The 24,816-nt window shown below is 44.0% G+C and overlaps 1 protein-coding gene across 4 annotated transcripts in view; it reads left to right on the forward strand.

The window, feature by feature from the left end:
• LOC139545523 (E3 ubiquitin-protein ligase DTX1-like) overlaps nt 1-24,816 on the forward strand; it is a 62,878-nt gene that overhangs the window by 21,673 nt on the left and 16,389 nt on the right. For all 4 annotated transcript variants that reach the window (XM_071353402.1, XM_071353401.1, XM_071353403.1 and 1 more), the window contains one exon: nt 16,155-16,935. In XM_071353402.1, the coding sequence (XP_071209503.1) occupies nt 16,155-16,935 (781 nt within the window). The remainder of the gene's footprint in view (nt 1-16,154; nt 16,936-24,816) is intronic.

Here is a 24,816-nt window from a genome sequence, read left to right on the forward strand (position 1 = left end):
TCAGTCTCTTGAGGGGGAATAGATTTTGTTGTGCCCTCTTCATGACTGTCGTGGTGTGCTTGGACCATGTTAGTTTTTTAGTGATGTGGACACCAAGGAGCTTGAAGCTCTCAACCTGCTCCACTTCAGCCCCGTCGATGAGAATGGGAGCGTGCTCGGTACTCCTTTTCCTGTAATCCACAATCATCTCCTTAGTCTTGATCACGTTGAGGGAGAGGTTGTTGTCCTGGCACCACATGGACAGGTCTCTGACCTCCCTATATGCTTTCTCGTCGTTGTTGGTGATCAGGCCTACCTGTTGTGTCATCGGCAAACTTAATGATGGTGTTGCAGTCATGAGTGAGTACAGGGGACTGAGCATGCATCCCTGAGGGGCCCCCGTGTTAAGGATCAGCGTGGTGGATGTGTTGTTACCTACCCTTACCACCTGGGGGCGGTCTGTCAGGAAGTCCAGGATACAGCTGCAGAGGGAGGTGTTTAGTCCCAGGGTCCTTAGCTTAGTGATGTGCTTTGAGGGCACTATGGTGTTGAACGCTGAACTGTAGTCAATGAAGAGCATTCTCACATACAGTTGAAGTCAGAAGTTTACATACACTTATGTTGGAGTCATTAAAACTCGTTTATCAACCACTCCACAAATTTCTTGTTAACAAACTATAGTTTTGGCAAGTCGGTTAGGATATTTACTTTGTACATGACACAATACATTTTTCCAACAATTGTTTACAGACAGATTATTTCACTTATAATTCACTGTATCACAATTCCAGTTGGTCAGAAGTTTACATACACTAAGTTGACTGTCCCTGTAAACAGCTTGGAAAATTCCAGAAAATGATGTCATGGCTTTAGAAGCTTCTGATAGGCTAATTGACATCATTTGAGTCAATAGGAGGTGTACCTGTGGATGTATTTCAAGGCCTACCTTCAAACTCAGTGCCTCTTTGCTTGACATCATAGGAAAATGAAAAGAAATCAGCCAAGACCTCAGAAAAAAATGTGTAGACCTTCACAAGTCTGGTTCATCCTTGGGAGCAATTTCCAAATGCCTGAAGGTACCACGTTCATCTGTACAAACAATAATACGCAAGTATAAACACCATGGGACCGCACAGGAAGGAGACACGTTCTGTCTCCTAGAGATGAACGTACCTTGTTACGAAAGGTGCAAATCAATCCCAGAACAACAGCAAAGGACCTTGTGAAGATACTGGAGGAAACAGGTACAAAAGTATCTACATCCACAGTAAAAACGAGTCCTATATCGACATAACCTCAAAGGCCGCTCAGCAAGGAAGAAGCCAGTGCTCCAAAACCGCCATAAAAAAGCCAGACTACGTTTTGCAACTGCACATGGGGACAAAGATCATACTTTTTGTAGAAATGTCCTCCAGTCTGATGAAACAAAAATAGAACTGTTTGGCCATAATGACCATCGTTATGTTTGGAGGAAAAAGGGGGAGGCTTGCAAGCCGAAGATCACCATCCCAACCGTGAAGCACGGGGGTGGCAGCATCATGTTGTGAGGGTGCTTTTCTGCAGGAGGGACTGGTGCACTTCACAAAATAGATGGCATCATGAGGGAAGAAAATGATGTGGATATATTGAAGCAACATCTCAAGACATCAGTCAGGAAGTTAAAGCTTGGTCGCGAATGGGTCTTCCAAATTGACAATGGCCCCAAGCATACTTCCAAAGTTGTGGCAAAATGGCTTAAGGACAACAAAGTCAAGGTATTGGAGTGGCCATCACAAAGCCCTGACCTCAATCCTATAGAACATTTGTGGGCAGGACTGAAAAAGCGTGTGCGAGCAAGGAGGCCTACAAAGCTGACTCAGTTACACCAGCTCTGTCAGGATGAATGGGACAAAATTCACCCAACTTATTGTGGGAAGCTTGTGGAAGGCTACCCGAAATGTTTGACCCAAGTTAAACAATTTAAAGGCAATGCTACCAAATACTAATTGAGTGTATGTATACTTCTGACCAACTGGGAATGTGATGAAAGAAATAAAAGCTGAAATAAATAATTCTCTCTACTATTATTCTGACCCTTCACATTCTTAAAATAAAGTGGTGATCCTAACTGACCTAAGACAGGAAATGTTTACTAGGATTAAATGTCAGGAATTGTGAAATACTGAGTTTTAATGTATTTGGCTAAGGTGTATGTATACTTCCGACTTCAACTGTAGGTGTTCATTTTGTCCAGGTGTGATAGGGCAGTGTGGAGTGCAATATAGATTGCATCATCTGTGGATTTGTTTGGGCGGTATGCAAATTCGAGTGGATCTAGGGTTTTTGGGATCATGGTGTTGATGTGACCCATGACCAGCCTTTCAAAGGACTTCATGGCTACAGACGTGAGTGCTACGGGTCGGTAGTCATTTAGGCAGGTTACCTTAGTGATCTTCGGCACAGGCACTTTGGTGGTCTGCTTGAAACATGTTGGTATTACAGACTCAAACAGGGAGAGGTTGAAAATGTCAGTGAAGACACTTGCCATTTGGTCAGCGCATGCTCGGATTACACATCCTGGTAATCCATCTGCGCCCTGCGGCCTTGTGAATGTTGACCTGTTTAAAGGTCTTATTCACATTGGCTGCGGAGAGCGTGATCACAATGTCGTTCGGAACAGCTGGTGCTCTCATGCATGTTTCAGTGTTACTTGCCTCGAAGCGAGCATCGAAGTAGTTTAGGTCGTCTGGTAGGCTCGTGTCACTGGGCAGCTCTCAGCTGTGCTTCCCTTTGTAGTCTATAATAGTTTGCAAGCCCTGATACACCCGACAGCGTCGGAGCCGGTGTAGTACGATTCGATCTTAGTCCTGTATTGACGCTTTGCCTGTTTGATGGTTCGTCGGAGGGCATAGCATGATTTCTTATATGCTTCCGGGTTAGAGTCCCGCTCCTTGAAAGCGGCAAATCTACCCTTTAGCTCAGTGCAGATGTTGCCTGTAATCCATGGCTTCTGGTTGAGGTATGTTCGTACAGTCACTGTGGGGACGACGTCATCAATGCACTTATTGATGAAGCCAGTGACTGATGTGGTGCACTCCTCAATGCCATAGGAAGAATCCCGGAACATATTCCAGTCTGTGCTAGCAAAACAGTCCTGTAGCTTAGAGTCTGCTTCATCTGACCACTTTTTTATTGACCGAGTCACTTGTGCTTCCTGCTTTAATTTGTGTTTGTCAGCAGGAATCAGGAGGATAGTATTATGGTCAGATTTTCCAAAGGGACGGCGAGGGAGAGCTTTGTACGCGTCTCTGTGTGTGGAGTAAAGGTGGTCTATAGTTTTTTCCCTCTGGTTGCACATTTAACATGCTGATAGAAATAGGTAAAACGGATTTAAGTTTCCCTGCATTTAACTCCCCAACCACTAGGAGCCTCTGGATGAGCGTTTTCCTGTTTGCTTATAGCGGTATACAGCTCATTGAGTGCGGTCTTAGTGCCAGCATCGGTCTGTGGTGGTATGTAGACAACTACGAAAAATACAGATGAAATCTCTAGGTAGATAGTGTGGTCTACAGCTTATCATGAGATACTTTACCTCAGGCGAGCAAAACCTCGAGACTTCCTTAGATATCGTGCACCAGCTGTTGTTTACAAATATACATCGCCACCCCTTGTCTTACCAGAGGCTGCTCTTCTATGCTGCCGATACAGTGTATAACCCGCCAGCTGTATGTTATTCATGGCGTCGTTCAGCCACAACTCGGTGAAACACAAGATATTACAGTTTTTAATGTCCCGTTGGTAGGATATACGTGCTTGTAGTTCATCCAATTTTTTTTTCCAGTGATTGTACGTTGTCCAGTAATAAGGATGGCAAGGTAATATTAGCCACTCGTCAGCGGTTTCTCACAAGGCACCCCGATCTCTTTCCGCGATATTTTTTCCGTCTTTTCTCCTGCGAATGACAGGGATGAGGGCCTGTTCGGGTGTCTGGAGTAAATCCCTCTCGTCCGACTCATTAAAGAGAAATTCTTCGTCCAGTTCAAGGTGAGTAATCGCTGCTCTGATTTTCAGCAGCAACATTATATACAAAATAAGCTACAAAAAAAATTGAAAAAACAAACAAAATATCACAGTTGTTTAAGAGCCCATGAAACGGCAGCCATTATCTCCGGCGCCATCTTCTAGAATGGCTACAGAATATACTATAGTAATTAATGTAGTGGTTTTGCGGATTGTAGTATACTGTAGTATTTACTGTAGTGTTTTTGCAGACTGTAGTATACTGTTAGTATTTACTGTAGTGTTTTTGCAGACATTACTGTCGTATTTACTATAGTGTTTTTGTTTTATTATCTTTGATGTAGAAGTGGAGGCTTTATCCTTCAGAAAACCTACTGGAGATACGAATATTATATATTTTTTATAAATGGTAGGACTGGGGTCTTAACAGATGGTTTTGCGCTTCTGCTCTTTTCTATAACCTGTAGGGAACACAATATGGTTTATACTTGGCATGTAGGTTTCTCACTTATGGGTGGCACAAATTGCAACATGGGGGAGGGAAATGGGCAGGGTATATGTAAATTAAATACTGTAGTATTTATTTACTATAGCTAAGTGTTTTTTGCGGACTGTAGTGTTTTTGCTAACATTACAGTAGTATTTACTACAGTGTTTTTTAAAGGGTAATACTGTAGTATTCTACAGTATACTACAACATTCAGCACTACATATAATCGAGGGATACTAATGTGTGTAGTATAATATTCTACAGTATACTGTGGGTAAAGACAAACAGAATTAATTGTTTGGCACTTTGAAATGAAGGATTGGTGTAGGAGTGTTTGTTGGTGTTATTTCTGTATACTTTCTGTCCGAGCCCCAGAGACTTGAAGGTCTGCCTTGTGCAGTCTGTCTGTCGCCAAGTTTTTGGTGTGTGAATCATTTACTCAAACTCTCAAAGGCTGTCAGTTCCAGGGACTAATGAAAATGAGAGTGGGGATGACTGCGACAAGCCAGGGGAGGTACAATACACGGCTGGCAGACAACTCGGGGTTCACACTCCCCACACACACACTGACTCCTCCCTCCCTCCCTGCCACCCACCCATGGAACTACAATAATTTATTTTGATGTTTTCAGAATGGCCACTCTGCAGAATATCAATGTGAATCTCTCCTCTCTCATTTTCTCTCCTTCTTCTCAGTATTTCTCTCTTTCACCTGTAAGTGCTTCTAAATCGTCATTCTTGGTTCCACTCCAAGTCCTATGACTGGCCAGCAGGAGAAACATCCTGCCGCAGCCTGTGAGGTGAATAATATTGGCCAGGTGTTCATGGCACATGGAGCACTGTGCTGTCGATCCTGAATGCAGCACTTTCCAGATGTCTCATTAATAATGACAGCAAACACACTCTCAGGGGGTTTGTCACCATTGGCTCAAGGTGAATTGTCTTCAGGCACAGAAATAGCCGAGGGACCTGTCTGTCCCTCACACTGGCTATCAGTCTGTGAGACATTAGTCAATGTGAAAGGGAGTGGGAGTCACAGCAGAGAGATGTATTGTCTCTGGTTGAAATGTGTGTGGGTTTTCACTGCAGATGGTTTCCCAGTTAATATGGACGCCTGAACAGACGATAGATCTGAAGCAAAGCAAAGATCACACATTGCAGCTCAATCTGTTAGATGGAACATTACCATGTTCATTTCCATATGATGAATAATACAATTATTTAAATAATTTGATGAAATGCATACACATACTTTAGTTCTACTTCATTGTATTCCCTTGGGGACTTTGTCTTGCATCTCATGTAATATACACTGAGTATACCAAACAGTAGGATCACCTTCCTAATATTGAGTTGCACCCCCCACATTCTACAAAGTGTCGAAAGCGTTCCACAGAGATGCTGGCCCATGTTGACTCCAATGCTCCCCACAGTTGTGTCAAGTTAGCTGGATGTCCTTTGGGTGGTGGACCATTCTTGATACACACGGGAAACTGTTGAGTGTGAAAAACCCAGTAGCGTTGCGGTTCTTGACACAAACCGGTGTGCCCGGCACCTACTACCATGCCCCGTTCAAAGGCACTTAAATCTTTTGTCTTGCCTTATTCACCGTCTGAAGGGCACACATACACAATCCATGTCTCAACTGTCTCAAGGCTTAAACATCCTTCTTTAACCTGTCTCCTCCCCTTCATCTACACTGATTTGAAGTGGATTTAATAAGATATCATACTGTAGCTTTCACTTGGTCAGTCTATGTCATGGAAAGAGCAGGTGGTCTTAATGTTTTTAATGCTCAGTATAAATCAATATAGCTTCTAGAACAAATTATCTGCATAAGAATGACCTAGAAACTTTTTCCCCTCAGAATTATATATATTATATATGGAACAGTTACTTTATTTTAGAAATTATAAGCATCCTCCCCAGCTATTCAGAGTATACTAGCTATATGTAATGATACATTTACGGTACTGTACTGAAAATACAATACTTACTCTTCACACCAGTGTTGTCACGTTCTGACCATAGTTCTTATGTGTTTTGCTTGTTTTAGTGTTGGTCAGGACGTGAGCTGGGTGGGCATTCTATGTTGTGTGTCTTGTTTGTCCGTTTCTATGTTTGGCCTAATATGGTTCTCAATCAGAGGCAGATGTTTTGTGTTGTCTCTGATTGGGAATCATATATAGGTGGCTTGTTTTGTGTTGGGGATTGTGGGTGGTTGTTTCCTGTCTCTGTGTTTTCGCTGCACCAGATAGGGCTGTATCGGTTTGCCACATTTGTTATTTTGTTTTGTAAGTGTTCACATTTATTTGTCGTAATTTAACATGTTGAGCACTGGCTACGCTGCGTGTTGGTCCGATCCTTGCTACACCTTCTCTTCTTGTGAAGAGGAGGAAGGCTGCCGTTACAAGTGTAGGCTAAAGGCTATAACAGACAGAAGACAGTTATCCCATACTCGGGAATCTCCTATAGCACCAGCCATTGATATTTCATAATATTTCAGTTGGTTTTCAGTCCTCACGCTCCACACTGTACCACTAGGCTGACCCACCCAAGAGAGAAAGGCTGACTTTGAAAAAAGTGCTGAGCTGCTTGTTGGGCGGTTTTGGATTTATGAAATGAGTTTCTCCAAAAGCTCTGACCCCATCTCTAGGTAACACTGTTACGCTGCTTTACCCTTTGATGAAGCCCTCTGGACTTCTGGCTAAAGCGGGGTGAAGTCTCTTAGACCTCCTACACCTTCCTAGAGAAGACACGATCCTGATTTAGAGCCTGAATATGACTTTTAGCCTTAACAAGCACATTCTCCCATTCTCAGGAGACCTGGTTGAGCTTGTCCTGTTTCTCTAAACACCCTGCTGGCTCAGAAGAGACAGTTCATTCAGGACAGATACCTTTTTTTGTATCAATAGTCTAATTTACTCATTAGTCAATCAGATTGGAACAACGTGGAATAATTGTAACATTCACCAGATCGGAACAAGATGGAATCATTTAAACATTCGTCTTTTTTTTAAAGACAACATCAATTTGTTTGTCACAGGCTGCAGTGTCAAGACATTTCCAGTTGATGTAGGTTGCAAAGTTCATAGAAGAGCACATTAGAATCTTTCTCTTCAGCCATGTTGTTCCAGCAGTAAATCGGAGCGACTCTGTCTCTATCTGTCTGCAGAGTGAACAGTGTGGCCTGCCTGCTGACCTGCTGCATCACACCACATCTGACTACCTGGACGTGTTAGAGCTGATCAAAGCTGACCAGCACAGACAGGGAATCAAAGTGACACCTTGCTTTTATGTAGAGTCTTCACAGATAAGGCCAGACACTGAGCCTGTCTGGCAGCTGGCTGGGTAGACCAGAGGATTAAAAAAAACCTGTCTCAGCAGCACAGGGGATACTAGCCTGTCTACTCAACCAAGGCATCATCATCCTACAGGAGGCTAAAGGACACCATATCCACACCAGCTACAGTGGCAATAAAAAGTATGTGAACCCTTTGGAAATACCTGGATTTCTGCATATATTGGTCATAAATTTGATCTAATCTTCATTTAGGTCACAACAATAGACAAAGTCTGCTTAAACTAATAACACACAAACAATTATATGTTCATGTCTTTGTGTAAACATTCACAGTGCAGGGTGGGAAAAGTATGTGAACCCTTTGATTTAATAACTGGTTGACCCTCCTTTGGCAGCAATAATCTCAACCAAACGTTTTCTGTTGTTGCGGATCAGACCTGCACAACGGTCAGGAGGAATTTTGGACCATTCCTCTTTACAAAACTGTTTCAGTTCAGCAATATTCTTGGGATGTCTGGTGTGAACTGCTCTCTTGAGGTCATGCCACAGCATCTCAATCGGATTGAGGTCAGGACTCTGACTGGGCCACTCCAGAAGACGTATTTTCTTCTGTTGAAGCCATTCTGTTGTTGATTTACTTCTGTGTTTTGGGTCGTTGTCCTGTTGCATCACCCAACTTCTGTTGAGCTTCAATTGGCGTACAGATGGCCTAACATTCTCCTGCAAAAGGTCTTGATAAACTTGGGAATTAATTTTTCTATTGATGATAGCAAGCTGTCCAGGCCCTGAGGCAGCAAAACAGCCCCAAACCATGATGCTCCCTCCACCATACTTTACAGTTGGGATGAGGTTTTGATTTTGGAGTGCTGTGCCTTTTTTTCTCCACACATGGTGTTGTGTGTTCCTTCCAAACAACTCAACTGTAGTTTCATCTGTCCACAGAATATTTTGCCAGTAGCGCTGTGGAACATCCAGGTGCACTTTTGCAAACTTCAGACGTGCAGCTATGTTTTTTTGGACAGCAGTGGCTTCTTCTGTGGTGTCCTCCTATGAACATCATTCTTGTTTTGTGTTTTACGTATCGTAGACTCGTCAACAGATATGTTATCATGTTCTTTAGCTGACACTTTTGCTGACACACAGGATTCTTCTTAACCTCATTGAGCATTCTGCGCTGTGCTCTTGCAGTCATCTTTGCAGGATGGTCACTCCTAGGGAGAGTAGCAACAGTGCTGAACTTTCTCCATTTATCTTACCGTGGACTGATGAACTTCAAGGCTTTTAGAGATACTTCACATCAGGAAATGCGTCTTGTGAATAGCAAACTCAAATTTTGTGAGTTTTTTTTTTATAGAGCAAGGCAGCACTAACCAACATCTCCAATCTCGTCTCATCGATTGGACTCCAGGTTAGCGGACTCCTGATTCCAATGAGCTTTTGGAGAAGTCGTTAGCCTAGGGGTTCTAAATGATAGACAAGAAAAATACAATAATTTGTGTGTTATTAGTTTAAGCAGACTATGTTTGTCTATTGTTGGGACTTCAGATCAAATTTGATGACCAATTCATGCAGAAATCCAGGTAATTCCAAAGGGTTCACATACTTTTCCTTGTCGCTGTATATCTGTTCCTCTTCTATATTTACCAAGAGTGGATTGTGAGAATGATACTCCATGAGTTGTATTATTTGATATGCAGTACATAGCAATTGAATCACCTCACTGGGGCTTGATTAAATCCAGCTATGAGTGTCTAGGGTCAGAAGGATTGCACTGGGATTGCATTGTCATATCCAATGACTCATAACCATTAGTTTGTGTTTTATTTGCGTTTCTATGTAGCCAGTACAGCTCTTCTTGAGGTCGAGAAGGACCTGTGCAAACATCCCTCAATGGCCCCAAAGACTAGTATGCCTCTCAATTGGCTTTCTGCTGAGTTAGCGAACCATTTTAACTGCCTTACACGCTTGTTAACTGGCTGATGGCTGACATGAAATATCATCCTGTCACATAGATAAATACTGCTTGGAGCAGGCAGGGGTGTGGTGGAGGGGTTGCGTGTGCTTGTCACTCTCTTGTAGTGAGTGGAGTGAGAGGCTGTCTGCTCCACAGGTGGTTGGTGGCACCTTAACTGGGGAGGACTGGCTCATAGTAATGGCTGGAATGGAGTAAAGGAATGGTATCAAACACATGGTTTCCACTCCATTCACCTCATTACAGGCATAATCATAATCCATCCTACCATCAGCAGCCTCCTGTGGTCTTCTCACATGTAAGGTCACCTGTCAGAGATAGAGGAGAGGCCTCTGAGCTCCAGCAATCCACTGTGTCTCCAGATGGCTCAGACAGACACATGCACTCACTTCCCCACCTGCCACCACCCGCCTTAACACAGTACAGTACTGCCACCATCCACTTGCTCTGCTAACAAGAAGGCTGCTTGCCGTATCCTCTGTGGCAGGTCTGGACAGTGTCTTATGGAGAGTCTTTGTGACGCCCCAGGCCCGGGGCTTTGTGGGGCTCTGTGTCCCATCCCAGTGACATACTAAAGATGCAGGCTCCTGCTAGACCAGCTGCCTGATGAGGGGCTTTCTCTGTGTGGCTGTGTGAAGTGGAAGTGACAACTTGTGACACACTCAACGGGGTGGCAGAAAAGTAGAAAGAGAGTACACTTGACAGAGCTGAAGCACCTTGACACAGGACAGTCACGACACACCCACACACACACACACAGTCTGCAGGGTTGTTTCAGGGTCTGTTGCATTGCTGCAGTGCAATATCTGGCAGGTACCTCAAGACTAACACATTTTTTTTGGTCCGTCTTTGTTACCACCATAACTGCAAACTCTGCACAAGTGCATTGTAACTGGCCAGCTCCCCAAGGCAGGGGGGTAGAGATGGGGGGGGGAGGGGGCTCTGCTACTCCCCCCCCCCCCCCCCCCCCCCCCAGCTTGTCTTGTTTGGCAGCCTGTCTTAGGAGGACTGAGTCATCGGGGGCTACTCTGCTGCAGTATTCACATTGTAAGCTTGCCTGGGTAAGAGAAAGTGAGACATCCTCATTTCATTCCACTCTAGCAGAGAAGCTCTATGCATATCGCCAACCCTCCCCCGCCAACCCTCCCCCGCCAGCCTCTTCCTCTCCTCCCAACCACCTGTACCTTTTCGTCCTTTGTTCATCCATCACGTCGGCTGGAGAGAGGAGGCTGCTGTTGTAGGGATTCTAGGTTGCTTCCCAGCACCACGGGTCCATTATAGCTCTGCATTATTATGTCAAAACTGTACAGTGGCTCAGCAGTATAGAAATTTGCTTTGTTAAAGTGATCTGGATAATTAAGTTTGAGGGAGCTTGGGTGGGATAGTTATGGTAAGGAGTAGTATGTTGTAGCCAGTAACATTCTCAAGCCAGCTACTGATACCACACTGTCATCCTCATTACCTAGCTCTCTGATCTCAGACGAGTTAGTGGCATGCTGGTATAACGCTAGTACAGTATCTCACAGTACCTATGATGTATGTTTTATTACTTTGTGAACATGCTTGCTGATGCTGTATGCATGTCATTCATATGTTTCAGGGGTCCTAATCCTAATGGGTACGTACCTAGAGATTGTATTTTCAACACTTCACCACAGATCTGTTTGACCTAGATGTTTTATCTCACAACGAGGACGCATTTTTATGTCATCGACACCCTCCTAGTTGTGTGTGTTCTCTCATAACTGTATCGGGGACATTGTTTGTGAAGGCCTTTTTTCAGGAGATGAAAGGGATATTTCCATTCAAGCTGTGCTAGTGGGGTTTTAGGGAAAACATCAAACATACCTCAATTACTTTATTGCCTGTATACCGTAGCAGCACATAATGGAATATTTATTGTTCTTTCACTGATATACAATATTCGCATAGAGAATGTGTCCAGGATAATAAATCCATTTAAGTGCAAGCTGATGTACAGCCCAATAAACATTTAGTTAGAAATTAGGTCGATGAACTGTACCAAATGGCAATATATCCCACAGCAGTAAAATAGAAAAGCTTGTATATGTCAAACCCTGATTTAGGAAAGGTATAGCTATAATGAATCTTATGTTATGATATATAAGTGAGCAAAAGAGTGCACCTGACCCAGCACCACAGTGTTCGCCACTGGCCAGTCAGTTTGGCTGCTGTACAGATGTAGGATCTTAATTTGATTACACTGCTGCAGGAGAACTTATCGTGTACAGTATTTAAGGTTTAAAAGACTTCTGACGTTTGTAATTTCCACTTAGACATTTTTGACTTGATTTTCCATTATGAAAATCTAGCAACCCCTACAAAATTGTCCATTAATTATAATCCACATAATAATTCACATTTCCTGTTGCTGCAAGATTATTTTCCTGCTGTAGCAAACCGCCTCAAATTAAGATCCTACATCGGTAATAAAAAAATGATTAGCCTCTTCCTATTAAGTGCTACTCAGCTAGCTAGCATTCGGCAGCCTCACAGTGTAGCTGTTACTGGCCTCTCTCCCTCTGTAGTTACAGGAACTCATGGAGCTATTTTTAATAAGCTCAGGGTGGCCCAGGGGGAATTGGAGAAGCTTGTCAATTATTAGGATACATAATGGGCCTGTATCTAGAGGCATACAGGGCTTATCATCAGCCTGTCTAATGCAGCACTAGCGAGAGCATGAGTTCTGGGTAATGTGGACAACAAGAGTGTTGTCTAAGATCAGGATGGTAGCCAATGAGTGACAGGGTGGAAAATGTGAAACATTTGTCAGAGAGTTGGTGACTAGCCAGGAGTGGAAAGGGAGGGCTGGCATCAGCGGGAGATGAGAGAGTGGAAGAGAGAGTCAGACAGACCTGTGAGGTGCGAGTCAGACAGACCTGTGAGGTGCGAGTCAGACAGACCTGTGAGGAGCGAGTCAGACAGACCTGTGAGGAGCGAGTCAGACAGACCTGTCTTCAGCTGAAGACCAAAACAATCCTATTAAAGAGAGTGATGGAATGATAGACTCTGTCAGGGAAGGAACAGATCTTCAGGAAGCCACAAGAGTCTTAATAGTTTAATTCACCCTGAACTCACCTTTCTGTGTGTGAGCTAGGGTTAGAGTCCCACAGTGAGGCTTGACACAGTTATACATGACACAGCCACGTCTCCTCACCCAATGGGACCGCTGTTTTGTTGGGTAAGGACATCTGGAGGATGTCATGAGGAGGATGGGAGAGGGGAGGAGAGACTTAGGAGGGAAGGGAGAGACCGGTGCCAAAGGCACATAGGGTCAGACAGGAAGTGACCACTCTCTCTCGCCGCTTCCTGTCAGGAAGAGCATAGAGGGTCGGCTGGGTCGCACGGAGAGCATCAACAACTCAGCCTCAGTCTTTGGGCTGGAGCCATTATATATACAACAGTAAATTACTGCATGAGACCGACAGCCATATAAGGTGCTGCAAGGTTGTTCATGCTGTATGTGAGTGGAGCTTCCTGTTATGGTTCCATGTGATTACTGCACTGTTCTGACCTTCACTCTCTCCTTGAGGCCCTATCTAACCCGAGTCACTACCACAGCATAGAAATGCGCACAGTAGAGCAGATACAGTCCCTCAGCTAGATGGTTAGCTCTTGTCTGTTCGACGTTCCTATGTTTCATCTTTTGACAGGTTATATCTGTCACGCCCTGATCTGTTTCACCTGTTCCTGTGATTGTCTCCACCCCCTCCAGGTGTCGCTTATTTTCCCCAGTGTATTTATCCCTGTGTTTCCTGTCTCTCTGTGCCAGTTTGTCTTGTATGTTTAGTCAAGTCAACCAGCATGTTTTTCCCCTACTCCTTTTTGCTATTCTCCTTTTTCTAGTCCTCCCGGTTTTGACCCTTGCCTGTTTCTGGACTCTGTACCTGCCTGCCTTGACCACGAGCCTGTCTGCCACTCTGATCTGGTTTTGACCTTTTTGCCTGTCCACGACCATTCTCTTGCCTACCTCTTTGGATTATTAAATATTGTAAGACTCCAACCATCTGCCTCCTGTGTCTTTATCTGGGTCTCGCCTTGATAATATCCTGGGGTTTATATGTGAGGTATATGATTTATGGTCTGGAATAGGAGGGGTAATGTATTCACAAATTGGCCCCTGGTGAGGGATTATCCCTCATGGGAATGTCATGGCCCTACATCATATCCTGTTGGAGTAATTAGCTGTAATAACCAGGTAACATGATTTCCAATCAAACCTCCATTTGGGCATGTCACCGTTTATAGAATATATTTTAGCAATTTTGTGTATGTTCTCTACATTAGCTTCCATTAGGGCCTATGAAAGCCTAATTGGCTCTTAAAGGAAGATAATGTTTATAGGGCCCTATAAACTCTGGTATACAGAATGCGGACAGAGTCCAGACATTAAAACGGAATTCAACAAAATAAAAAAATGAATTGAACTTAGTGGAATGGAAATCAACTAAATGTATTGAAAATGAATTAATTTGCCAAAGTTTATCATAAGACATGAACAGAATGCATCAGTGATTCGTATTTCCTGCGACGTTCTGAAGAGGCAACGAGAATCCCCCACCTGTGTATGTGCGGTGCGCACAGCTACCATTTTGTGTAGCAGTTAGCGATGAGGCTAACGAAAAGTCTTCTGGTAGATGGAAAGGCTTTACCGAAAACCTTCTCAGTTAAATGTTAACTAGCTACAATGTAGCCTATGCCTACCTGGCAGAATTATATCATGATTATTTGCGTCAATCCAGTTGGTATTTGTATAGCAAACTCTACCAACACATGTGCGCTACAAAAACACCCGCTAAAAACCACGCTGGAATTAAAGGGTTACTACACCCAACAATGTAAATAAAATAAAATATCCCAGACCTCAAAAGTGGTCTCCTGATGTGGTTTAAACATTGTTGTGGACATAGAACATCCAAATGTGTTGTTTTTCTATTTATTTTTTTAAAGTGTGATTTTTTTTAGGGTGGAAACCTGAAAAAACAGGGGGAAAGGAAACCTTGAAAAACAAAACAGATTTTTATAGGGCCCTATGTTTATATTTCCTTGGTGAAGCTAAATTGATGCCCAGCAGATAAAAAGTCTCCACATCATCAAATATTTATAAGGCTAGTGTTAGTTAACTCAGCGTTTAACAAGAGAGTGTGGTGCTGCTGCACATCCATTGATTGGGTCTGAGACGTGAGAACACACACACACACACACACACACACACACACACACACACACACACACACTGCCTAACAGGGAGAAAGAGAGAATGTTTGTCTGTTGCATGTTAATGTATCCCACAGGAGAGAACACTAAGTGATAAAAGCCTACTCTGTAGAAGAGCTGTTCACTCCATCTCATCCTCTATTCCCACCTGAGGCTCTGGGTATACTACTGTAAATCAACATGCTGGATGAGTAATTGGTAGTCAGGAGTGAAACAGTGAATAAGTGATACAGTGAGTGAGCTCATTGAATGGATGAAACAGTGGTAGCTATGAGTGAGTGAGTGTGAATTGGTGAGTTTTATCCTAACATCAGGCATGGGAAGTAATGCATGAGGGAGAGAGTGAAGAGAGTGTGTGTGTGGAGGAAATTGAAAGTCAATCAATAGACCACTGAGGCAAGGAGAATGAGTGAAGGAATGGATGACTGACTGGCTGGGGAGGTGAGTGACAGAGGCAGCTGGCTGTGTGTCTGTGTGCAGAGGTTCTCAGCAGCCTTCCAAATTAAATGAGCTGCCAAGCCAAGTCCTTTAGCACAGTTTGCGGCAGAGATTCAAGGTCAGTGCTGCTGATTCTGCTGATGCGTTTTATTCTCTGGTGCCAGTGATGCTGTGCTGTATGGCTGGGGGGCCACAGCCTTTTACGCCAGCCTTTCCCCCCACCACACACACGTCCTTCCTTCCATTATCACCCTGGTGTTCCACTGCAAGTTAGTGTGCATTTAGCTGTTAAAAGAAATGGGGGAAGGGTGGTGGTGGTGGTCCTAGCCGTAGAGCCTGGATACCCTTGCTGGTGTGCTGCGTAGCAGGCAGGAGATGGATGGGGAGAGGTGTCCTGATTTCCCATGTGACCACAGTAATTGTGTTATATTGGAGGTGGGGGCTGTGAGGCCATCAGCAGGAGGGCAGGGTTACACCTCTGTCTCCCCCTCCCCTTCTTCTTCCTCAACACAGAGACATGTAGAAAATTATGACTGTCATTTTCACATATTAGAATCTGGGTTACTTTTTGATTTTGAAGCATGCTTGGCCAATTTATTCAATGAGTTATACATTTAAATTCATGATTATTTAAACAAAAAGTGGTTTGAGATCTTGGTAAGTGAATCATCTATGATGGATACATACAGTAGTTCTTTCCTCTGACCTCCTATCCTCTCGCTCTCTCCCTCTAGGCACCATGAGGCCGGTCCACAGGAACTTCTATGAGCCGTCGTCAGCCCCGGGGAAGGGTGTGGTGTGGGAGTGGGAGAACGACAGCGGCTCCTGGACGCCCTACGACATGGAGATCTGTGTGACCATCCAGAACGCCTATGAGAAGCAGCACCCCTGGCTGGACCTGACCTCTCTGGGTTTCTGCTACCTCATTGACTTCAACAGTATGGTCCAGACCAACCGGCAGAGCCAGAGGAAACGCCGCCTGCGCCGACGCATGGACCTGGCCTACCCTCTCATCATGGGCTCCATCCCCAAGTCCCAGTCGTGGCCTGTGGGCGCCAGCTCCGGCCAACCCTGCTCCTGCCAGCAGTGCATTCTAGTCAACAGCACGCGGGCCGCCTCCAACGCCATCCTGGCCTCTCAGCGCCGTAAGCTGTACGGAGGGGCCGCAGGAGCTCCAGGGGCCACAGGCACGCTTAATGTGGTACGGCAGAGTAACACTTTCGCCGGAACCACACTCTGGTCCCCAACCTCCGGTGCCGGGAGCAACAACATACAGCATAACAACATAAGTGCAGGAAGTGGCCAAGCTAAAGCTGAACAGGTGCAGTCGCCCCTGTCTAGTTCCAACTTCCCTTGTTCCCCGGCACTGCCGTCCCTTCCGCTTGCACATGGCCACTCCCACACCCATGCACACTCCCACGGCCACCATGTCATCATCAACGGGCAGAACAACCTGAACCGGCCGGGAACCCAGCGCATTTCCATGGGCACTGCTAGAGGAGCCATCCCACCAGGGTAACCAGGATTCATTTTGATTACATTCCACCAAAACCACATCTCTTTCAGTATGAACATTAGAATAACACACAAGCAGTAGGGACATAACAAAAGCACATTCAGTTAGTCTATAGATTGCTTTTTCAATGAGATGACAATAGATGAAAGCAATTTGAAGGAAAAAAATGTAAATAAGAACACCATCTCGCTCTGTCTGTCTACCTGTCTAATGTGCCATACAGTTTTAGAATACCTCTGCTGACATACTGCATACAGCGTATGTGTCTGGTGCATTGTGTTGTGTTGCATCACATTATGTCTCTTTGTCTCTCTCTCTCTATCTCGTTCTCTCTATCTCGCTTTCTTTCTCTCTCTCTCACCCTTTTTTTTCTCTCTCTCGATCTCGTTCTCTTTCTCTCTTTCGGCCTCTCTCTCTTTGTCTCTCTTTGTCTCTCTTTTCTATCTCTATGTTGTGTGTCTGCTGATTTACTGCACTTCTTGTTAACTGGGTGATCAATGGCTCTGCAGTGGGAGCTCCAGGTCCTGGGTGCATTGACAGCTCTACTGCCTCAGCTGCCTCTCCTCTCCTCTCCTCTCCTCTCCTCTCCTCTCCTCTCCTCTCCTCTCCTCTCCTCTCCTCTCCTCTCCTCTCCTCTTCTCTTCTCTCCTCTCCTCTCCTCTCCTCTGCTCTTTCTCCTGTTTCATCTCTTCTCTCTACTCCTCTATATGCACTGGGGAGTGTGGGGAACTGTTCTGCTCTACATTTGAATCTTAGCATGGTTGTCCTGGATATCAAGCTTACACTTGCCTCAATAGACTCCAAATAGCTGTTTTCTGCTCAATGCCTCTAATTTTACCCAGTAATTTTTTTACCACACAGCAAGCTATGTGTCATTATATTCTATGCTGAACACTGTATGTGTGTTCTGTTGTTTGTGTGTGTGAAGGTGTGTTCTTGTGGAAGTGTATGCCTGTGTATGTGCGTGTGTAAAGCTGTGCTCCCATGTAGCTGTGGAAACCCATTTGCCATGGAGGCAGAGATACACTGGGGAGAGGTGAATAATGGATCAAGGAAAAATGGGAGCTTGAGCAGAGCGATCCGACCCGAGAGCAATTTAGTGAAGGGAACTAAAGGAAAGTAGTGTCTAGAACTGTAACCAATACCGCTGTTCCTATCCTGTTTTCTTTACTAAAATGAACCCTCTGGTGATCTCATTTCATTCCATTTCCCTTTCACAGCTTATGGGGAGAGACACAGTTAGACAGTATGTATTGAAATGATACTGTCCTTCAGGCAGACTTCACAAGGCCTAGTTCTGTGTAAGGGAATGTGCGATGTTGGCAGTTCATGGCAGCACATGACTGAGTGGACAGGTGGAGGCTGGAAACCTGAACATGTGAAACAGGCAATAGTGTATTGTGTGTGTGTGTGTGTGTGTGTGTGTGTGTGTGTGTGTGTGTGTGTGTGTGTGTGTGTGTGTGTGTGTGTGTGTGTGTGTGTGTGTGTGTGTGTGTGTGTGTGTGTGTGTGTGTGTGTGTGTGTGTGTGTGTGTGTGAGACAGCTGAGAACCCCTGTAGTGATTTTTAAGGGTCCTATCAAATCAGAGGGCTGGAGTGGATGGAGTGCTGGTTTCTCACCTCTGCGCAGTGGGCGGGAGGGAGCTGTGAGAGGCTGTGGGAGACGACTGAGAGAAAAAATGGAGCGAGACAGAGTGAGAAAGAGAAAGGGTTGAGGTGGAGAACAACATTTCCCAGGCGTGTGGCTCTACACACACAGGATGAGTGTGGTTAACAACTACACACATAGGAGGACACAGGCACGTGAACACCCTCACATATTCCCACCAGTGCATTGCAGACAGATAACACAGAAACCCACGCAGAATAGAAACATTTCAAGTTTTTTTTCTCATACACCCACACCCAAATCTCACTTGTTTTATACACTCTATAACTACCTCATAAACTCACTGCGTCTTTCTGTTCTCTGTGCTTATTTTGAAACCCACTCAGGGTTGATGGTGTGAAATAGCTGACAAGAAAACATGCGTCTTATCTGATGTTGCAGTAATTCTCTCCATAGTAAATGTTCAAATAACATGTTCCCTCCTGCAGCACTGTATGAATTTCACACATGCTGCTAGTAGGCAGGTGCTATATTACACATCTATACACATTGTAAGCTGTCACCAGTGACAAAGACTGCAGTTTAAATAATAACCTTGTGAGAACATGTAGGTGTTTATAATTTGTATTTATTTATTTCACCTTTATTTAACCAGGTAGGCTAGTTGAGAACAAGTTCTCATTTACAACTGCGACCTGGCCAAGATAAAGCAAAGCAGCGCGACAAAAACAACAACACAGAGTTACACATAAACAAACGTACGGTCAATAACACAATAGAAAAATCCATTTAGAGTGTGTGCAAATGTAGAAGAGTAGGGAGGTAAGGCAATAAATATGCCATGGAGGCGAAATAATTACAATTTAGCATTAACACTGGAGTGATAGATGTGCAGATGATGATATGCAAGTAGAGATACTTGGGTGCAAAAGAGCAAGAGGATAAGTAACAATATGGGGACGAGGTAGTTGGGTGTACTATTTACAGATTGGCTGTGTACAGGTACAGTGATCGGTAAGCTGCTCTAACACCTGATGCTTTAAGTTAGAGAGGGAGATATAAGACTCCAGCTTCAGTGATTTTTGCAATTCGTTCCAGTCATTGGCAGCAGAGAACTGGAAGGAATGGTGGCCAAAGGAAGTGTTGGCTTTGGGGGTGACCAGTGAAATATACCTGCTGGAGCGCATGCTACGTATGGGTGGTTGTTGCTATGGTGACCAGTGAGCTGAGGTAAGGCGGGGCTTTACCTAGCATAGACTTATAGATGACCTGGAGCCAGTGGGTTTGACGATGAATATGTAGTGAGGGCCAGCCAACGAGAGCATACAGGTCGCAGTGGTGGGTAGTATATGGGGCTTTGGTGACTAAACGGATGGCGCTGTGATAGACTACATCCAGTTTGCTGAGTAGAGTGTTGGAGGATATTTTGTAAATGACATCGCCAAAGTCAAGGATCAGCAGGATAGTCCGTTTTACGAGGGTATATTTGGCAGCATGAGTGAAGGAGACTTTGTTTTGCGAAATAGGAAGCCGATTTTAGATTTAATTGTGGGTTGGAGATGCTTAACTTGAGTCTGGAAGGAGAGTTTACAGTCTAACCAGACACCTAGGTATTGGTAGTTGTCCACATATTCTAAGTCAGAACCGTCCGGAGTAGTGATGCTAGTCGGGCTGGAGTGTGCAGGCAGCAATCGGTTGAAGAGCATGCACTTAGTTTTACTAGCATTTAAAAGCAGTTGGAGGCCTCGGAGGGAGGTAGGAGTTAGTTTAATGAGCTAGTTTACGCCTGGATAATTTCAGGCTTAGTCTGAACATGGTTGTTGTAATGTAGTCATGATTATCAGAGGTGGAGTAGAGCTTGCCTGGCTACCCAGACTCCTTGCTCCGGCCAAACGCTACGCTATGCACAAGGATGTTAGTTTCTTCTCTGCAATGAACGCATTCGGGTTGGTCTGATTGGTCCAGAAACCGATGGGTTTGGCCAGAGCCAGAACACAGGCAGGTAAAGCGACAGTTTGAAAAGTCGTCAGTGGCTTGATATTCTGATTGGTTAGGGACGATCCAATCAGTGATGACTTTGTTTTGTACAATGACCCTCGTGCGCCTCGTCCACCACAAACAACTTCCATGGTGGCAGTCTCAGACTAAAGTATGTAGCGAACGATAGAGCAGCGGAAGAATTTGTGTTTATATATACATTACCAGTCAAAAGTTTGGACACACCTACACATTCAAGGGTTTTTCTTTAGTTTGACTATTTTCTACATTGTAGAATAATAGTGAAGACATCAAAACTTTGAAATAACAAATTTGGTATCAAACAAATCAAAATATATTTTATATTTGAGATTCTTCAAAGTAGCCACCCTTTGCCTTGATGACAGCTTTGCACACTTTTGGCATTCTCTCAACCAGCTTCATGAGGTAGTCACCTGGAATGCATTTCAATTAACAGGCGTGCCTTGTTAAAAGTACATTTGTGGAATTTCTTTCCTTCTTAATGAGTTTGAGCCAATCAGTTGTGTTGTGACAAGGTAGTGTTGGTATACAGAAGAGAGCCCTATTTGGTAAAAGACCAAGTCCATATTATAGCAAGAACAGCTCAAATAAGCAAAGAGAAACGACAGTCCATCATTACTTTAAGAAATGAAGGTCAGTCAATCAGGAAAATTTGAAGGACTTTGAAAGTTTCTTCAATTGCAGTCACAAAAACCATCAAGCGCTATGATGAAACTGGCTCTCATGAGGACCGCCACAGGAAAGGAAGACCCATAGTTGCCTCTGCTGCATAAGATACGTTCATTAGAGTTTCCAGCCTCAGAAATTGCAGCCCAAATAAATGCTTAACAGAGTTCAAGTAACAGACACATCTCAACATCAACTGTTCAGAGGAGACTGTGTGAATCAGGCCTTCATGGTCAAATTGCTGCAAAGAAGATCTCTGCATGCGAGATCATCCGTTCATCCGATCTCTGCAAAACTAATTGAGTCATCTATTGCCTGTAAGCTCGATAAATTATTATATATATTTTCAAAGAAGTGTGGATCATTTGGACCATATAGATTAATGAGCCAAATCTGTTTATGGTCCAATCGAACAGTTTGCACACTGGGTTCAAAATGATTGTTAATTAATATCGTCACCCCTTTCAAGTTTCTTTGCCTACGGGAGAAATATATTTAGTCCCCCCAGTCCCTTTCCCATAAAACTTTGTCTAAAGGGGTGATGATACTGTTCAAAAGTTTGGGGTCACTTAGAAATTTCCTTATTTTTGAAGGAAAATCAATTTTTTTGTCCTTTAAAATAACATCAAATTGATCAGAAATACAGTGTAGACATTGTTAATGTTGTAAATGACTATTGTTGCTGGAAACGGCAGATTTTGTATGGAATATCTACATAGGCGTACAGAGGCCCATTATCAGCAACCATCATTCCTGTGTTCCAATGGCACATTGTGTTAGCTAATCCAAGTTTATCATTTTAAAAGGCTAATTGATCATTAGAAAACCCTTTTGCAATTATGTTAGCACAGCTGAAAACTGTTGTTCTGATTAAAGAAGAAATACAACTGGCCTTCTTCAGACTAGTTGAGTATCTGGAGCATCAGCATAAGTGGGTTCAATTACAGGCTCAAAATGGCCTGTAACAAATAACTTTCTTCTGAAACTCGTCAGTCTATTCTTGTTCTGAGAAATGAAGACAAGAAATGCGAAATTCCATGCGAGAAATTGACAAGAAACTGAAGATCTCATACAACGCTGTGTACTACTCCCTTCACAGAACAGCGCAAACTGGCTCTAACCAGAATAGAAATAGGAGTGGGAGGCCCCGGTGCACAACTGAAAAAGAGGACAAGTACATTAGAGTGTTTAGTTTGAGAAACAGACACCTCACAAGTACTCAACTGGCAGCTTCCTAAACAGTACGCGCAAAACACCAGTCTCAACGTCAACAGTGAAGAGACGACTCCGGGATGCTGGCCTTCTAGGCAGAGTTCCTCTGTCCAGTGGCTGTGTTCTTTAGCCCATCTTAATCTTTTCTTTTTATTGACCAGTCGGAGTCGGAGATATGGCTTTTTCTTTCCAACTCTGCCTAGAAGGCCAGCATCCCGGAGTCGTCTCTTCACTGTTGACGTTGAGACCGGTGTTTTGCGGGTACTATTTAATGAAGCTGCCAGTTGAGGACTGATCGTCTTTTGAGGACTGATCGTATTTTCTTATTATCTGTTAAACCATTACATTTATAACTAGCTGTACTTATTTCACCGCCTACCATAATGAGATACAAGTTTCGATTATACTTACCATAATATATGTTTGAAAACTTACCATTAAGAAGTACCATGATAATTTAATGTTTATATAGCTGTACCATGATATTTGCACTGTTAAGCATACTGCAGCGGTGACTAAGTAAACCTCTAATTGTCCTCTAATATTCCACCTGCTAAAACCTCTCCCCCATCCCAAGTTGGGTTGTCATCCCAGTGGCTGGCTGACCACCCCTTTACACATGGATCCTAGGGTCTTCAAGAGATAGGGGCCCATCCTTTAAAAAGAGCACATGGTGCCACCTACATTACAGATTCAGATTTGCAGCGGAATAATTTTGTGCTTGTCTTCAGACTAGTAAAGAGCATCACCTACTGGTCTGGCTAGGCATGTCACATTTGCTTTTCATATTGGGTTTCCACGGTTTTCATCTGCTATTCACATTCCAACTGGCCTTTACTTTTGATCTTCTGTACCTGAATCATAAATGTCAGAAGGTGTATCAGTAAAAACAACCTCAGAACTACGAACACATTCATCCAAAGGAGGAAGAAAGTGGAATTGAATAGATGTTTGTGTTCCAACAAGGCCTTTGATTCTCTGCCTATCTGGAGTGTACAGAGCACTCCTCTTATGAATGTTTCCTCTGTGATCATACCACAATGTTCAACTCAAAACTTGCCATATATCTGGACATTGAGTTTCTCAGGGAGTTTTACAGTTATAGTAAAGGACAGAGAGGCAGTTTGCAGGTGATTTCTTTTGTAATTTCAACATCAGAAAGCCACTTCCTCATCTCAACTTCCTCAATTCACTTCCGCATTAGAGAGCACAGAGAAACACAATCTAAGGTTTTGTGCTCTCGGACAGGAAATGATCTGTGTATGTGCTAAAGATGGCTGAAGGGGATACATGGTAAGAGAGATCCTTTCTACTTGCACTACTAGATGTTTGATAATGAGGCTGTGAATAGTACTTTACTATGCAATTGCCCAGCAGTTCTCTCTGCCCTTGGCTGAGTGAGTAGGGTTTGTTTTGGCACTCATGTCTCCTTGTGTTAAGTGATTATTACCAACGTTGTCCTCTGTTCAGACTGGAGAGCAGAGCTAGCTCTCTAAAGAGTGGAAGCCAGTGGACAAGGCAGGGATTACACAGCCGTGTGTGTAGCCTGCCCTTCTCTGCTCTCCACTAGACCCCCTAGCCCTGTCTCAGCCCTGTCTCAGCCCTGTCTCAGCCCTGTCTCAGCCCTGTCTCCATTAGGTAGAATTAAAGGAGAAACAACTGAATAAATCACGAAGGACCATCCAGACCAAACCGATGCTATGTAAGAGATGCTCTGTGTCATTATTGCTTATTTGTCTGTTTTGAGAGTGCTTTGTAAAGTGCATTACTGATGTTGTTCTCTTCCCCTGGGCATAACCGGGGGCAGGGTCTGCCTTCCTCTCCCAGTCCTCCACCACATCAATATGCGATTAAGCACTTTTTGAGTTTTCTCCTCTCCTCCTCCCTGTCTTCCTGGTGCATGATAAACAGACGATGAGATATAAGGGCTCCGTCAGCACTTCTGTAACTGGGCCTAATTTGGTCTCTGTATCCGGAGGAAATCACATTGCTCTCAGCCTAATTAATTCCTGCTCAAGTCAGGCTGGAGAGTCAGTCTGGGAGAGAGGGGAGGAGAAGGAATAGAGGAGAAGAGAGGGATGGAGGAGAGGAAGGGTAGACAGGACTGTGATAAGGGAACAGAGGATGAAGAGAGTGATAAGGGTTTATGGAGTGAAAGAGAAAAAGAGGTTACTGGGTCTGTACTCACTCATGGAATTTACTTGAAAGTGAAATACCAGAACACTCCTGTGGTATTGTTTTACTGTACTGTACATTTGTAAGGTACTACCTCCTGATTAAATCTGAACCCCAGTTTTAATAATAGATGGAAGCAAAATGATCAGCTAAATGATCAGTAGATCTTAGGAGTAACTGCGAGGCTTTTATGTGTGCAG

The sequence above is a fragment of the Salvelinus alpinus genome, chromosome 19 (assembly GCF_045679555.1).
Source record: "Salvelinus alpinus chromosome 19, SLU_Salpinus.1, whole genome shotgun sequence".
NCBI lineage: Eukaryota > Metazoa > Chordata > Actinopteri > Salmoniformes > Salmonidae > Salvelinus > Salvelinus alpinus.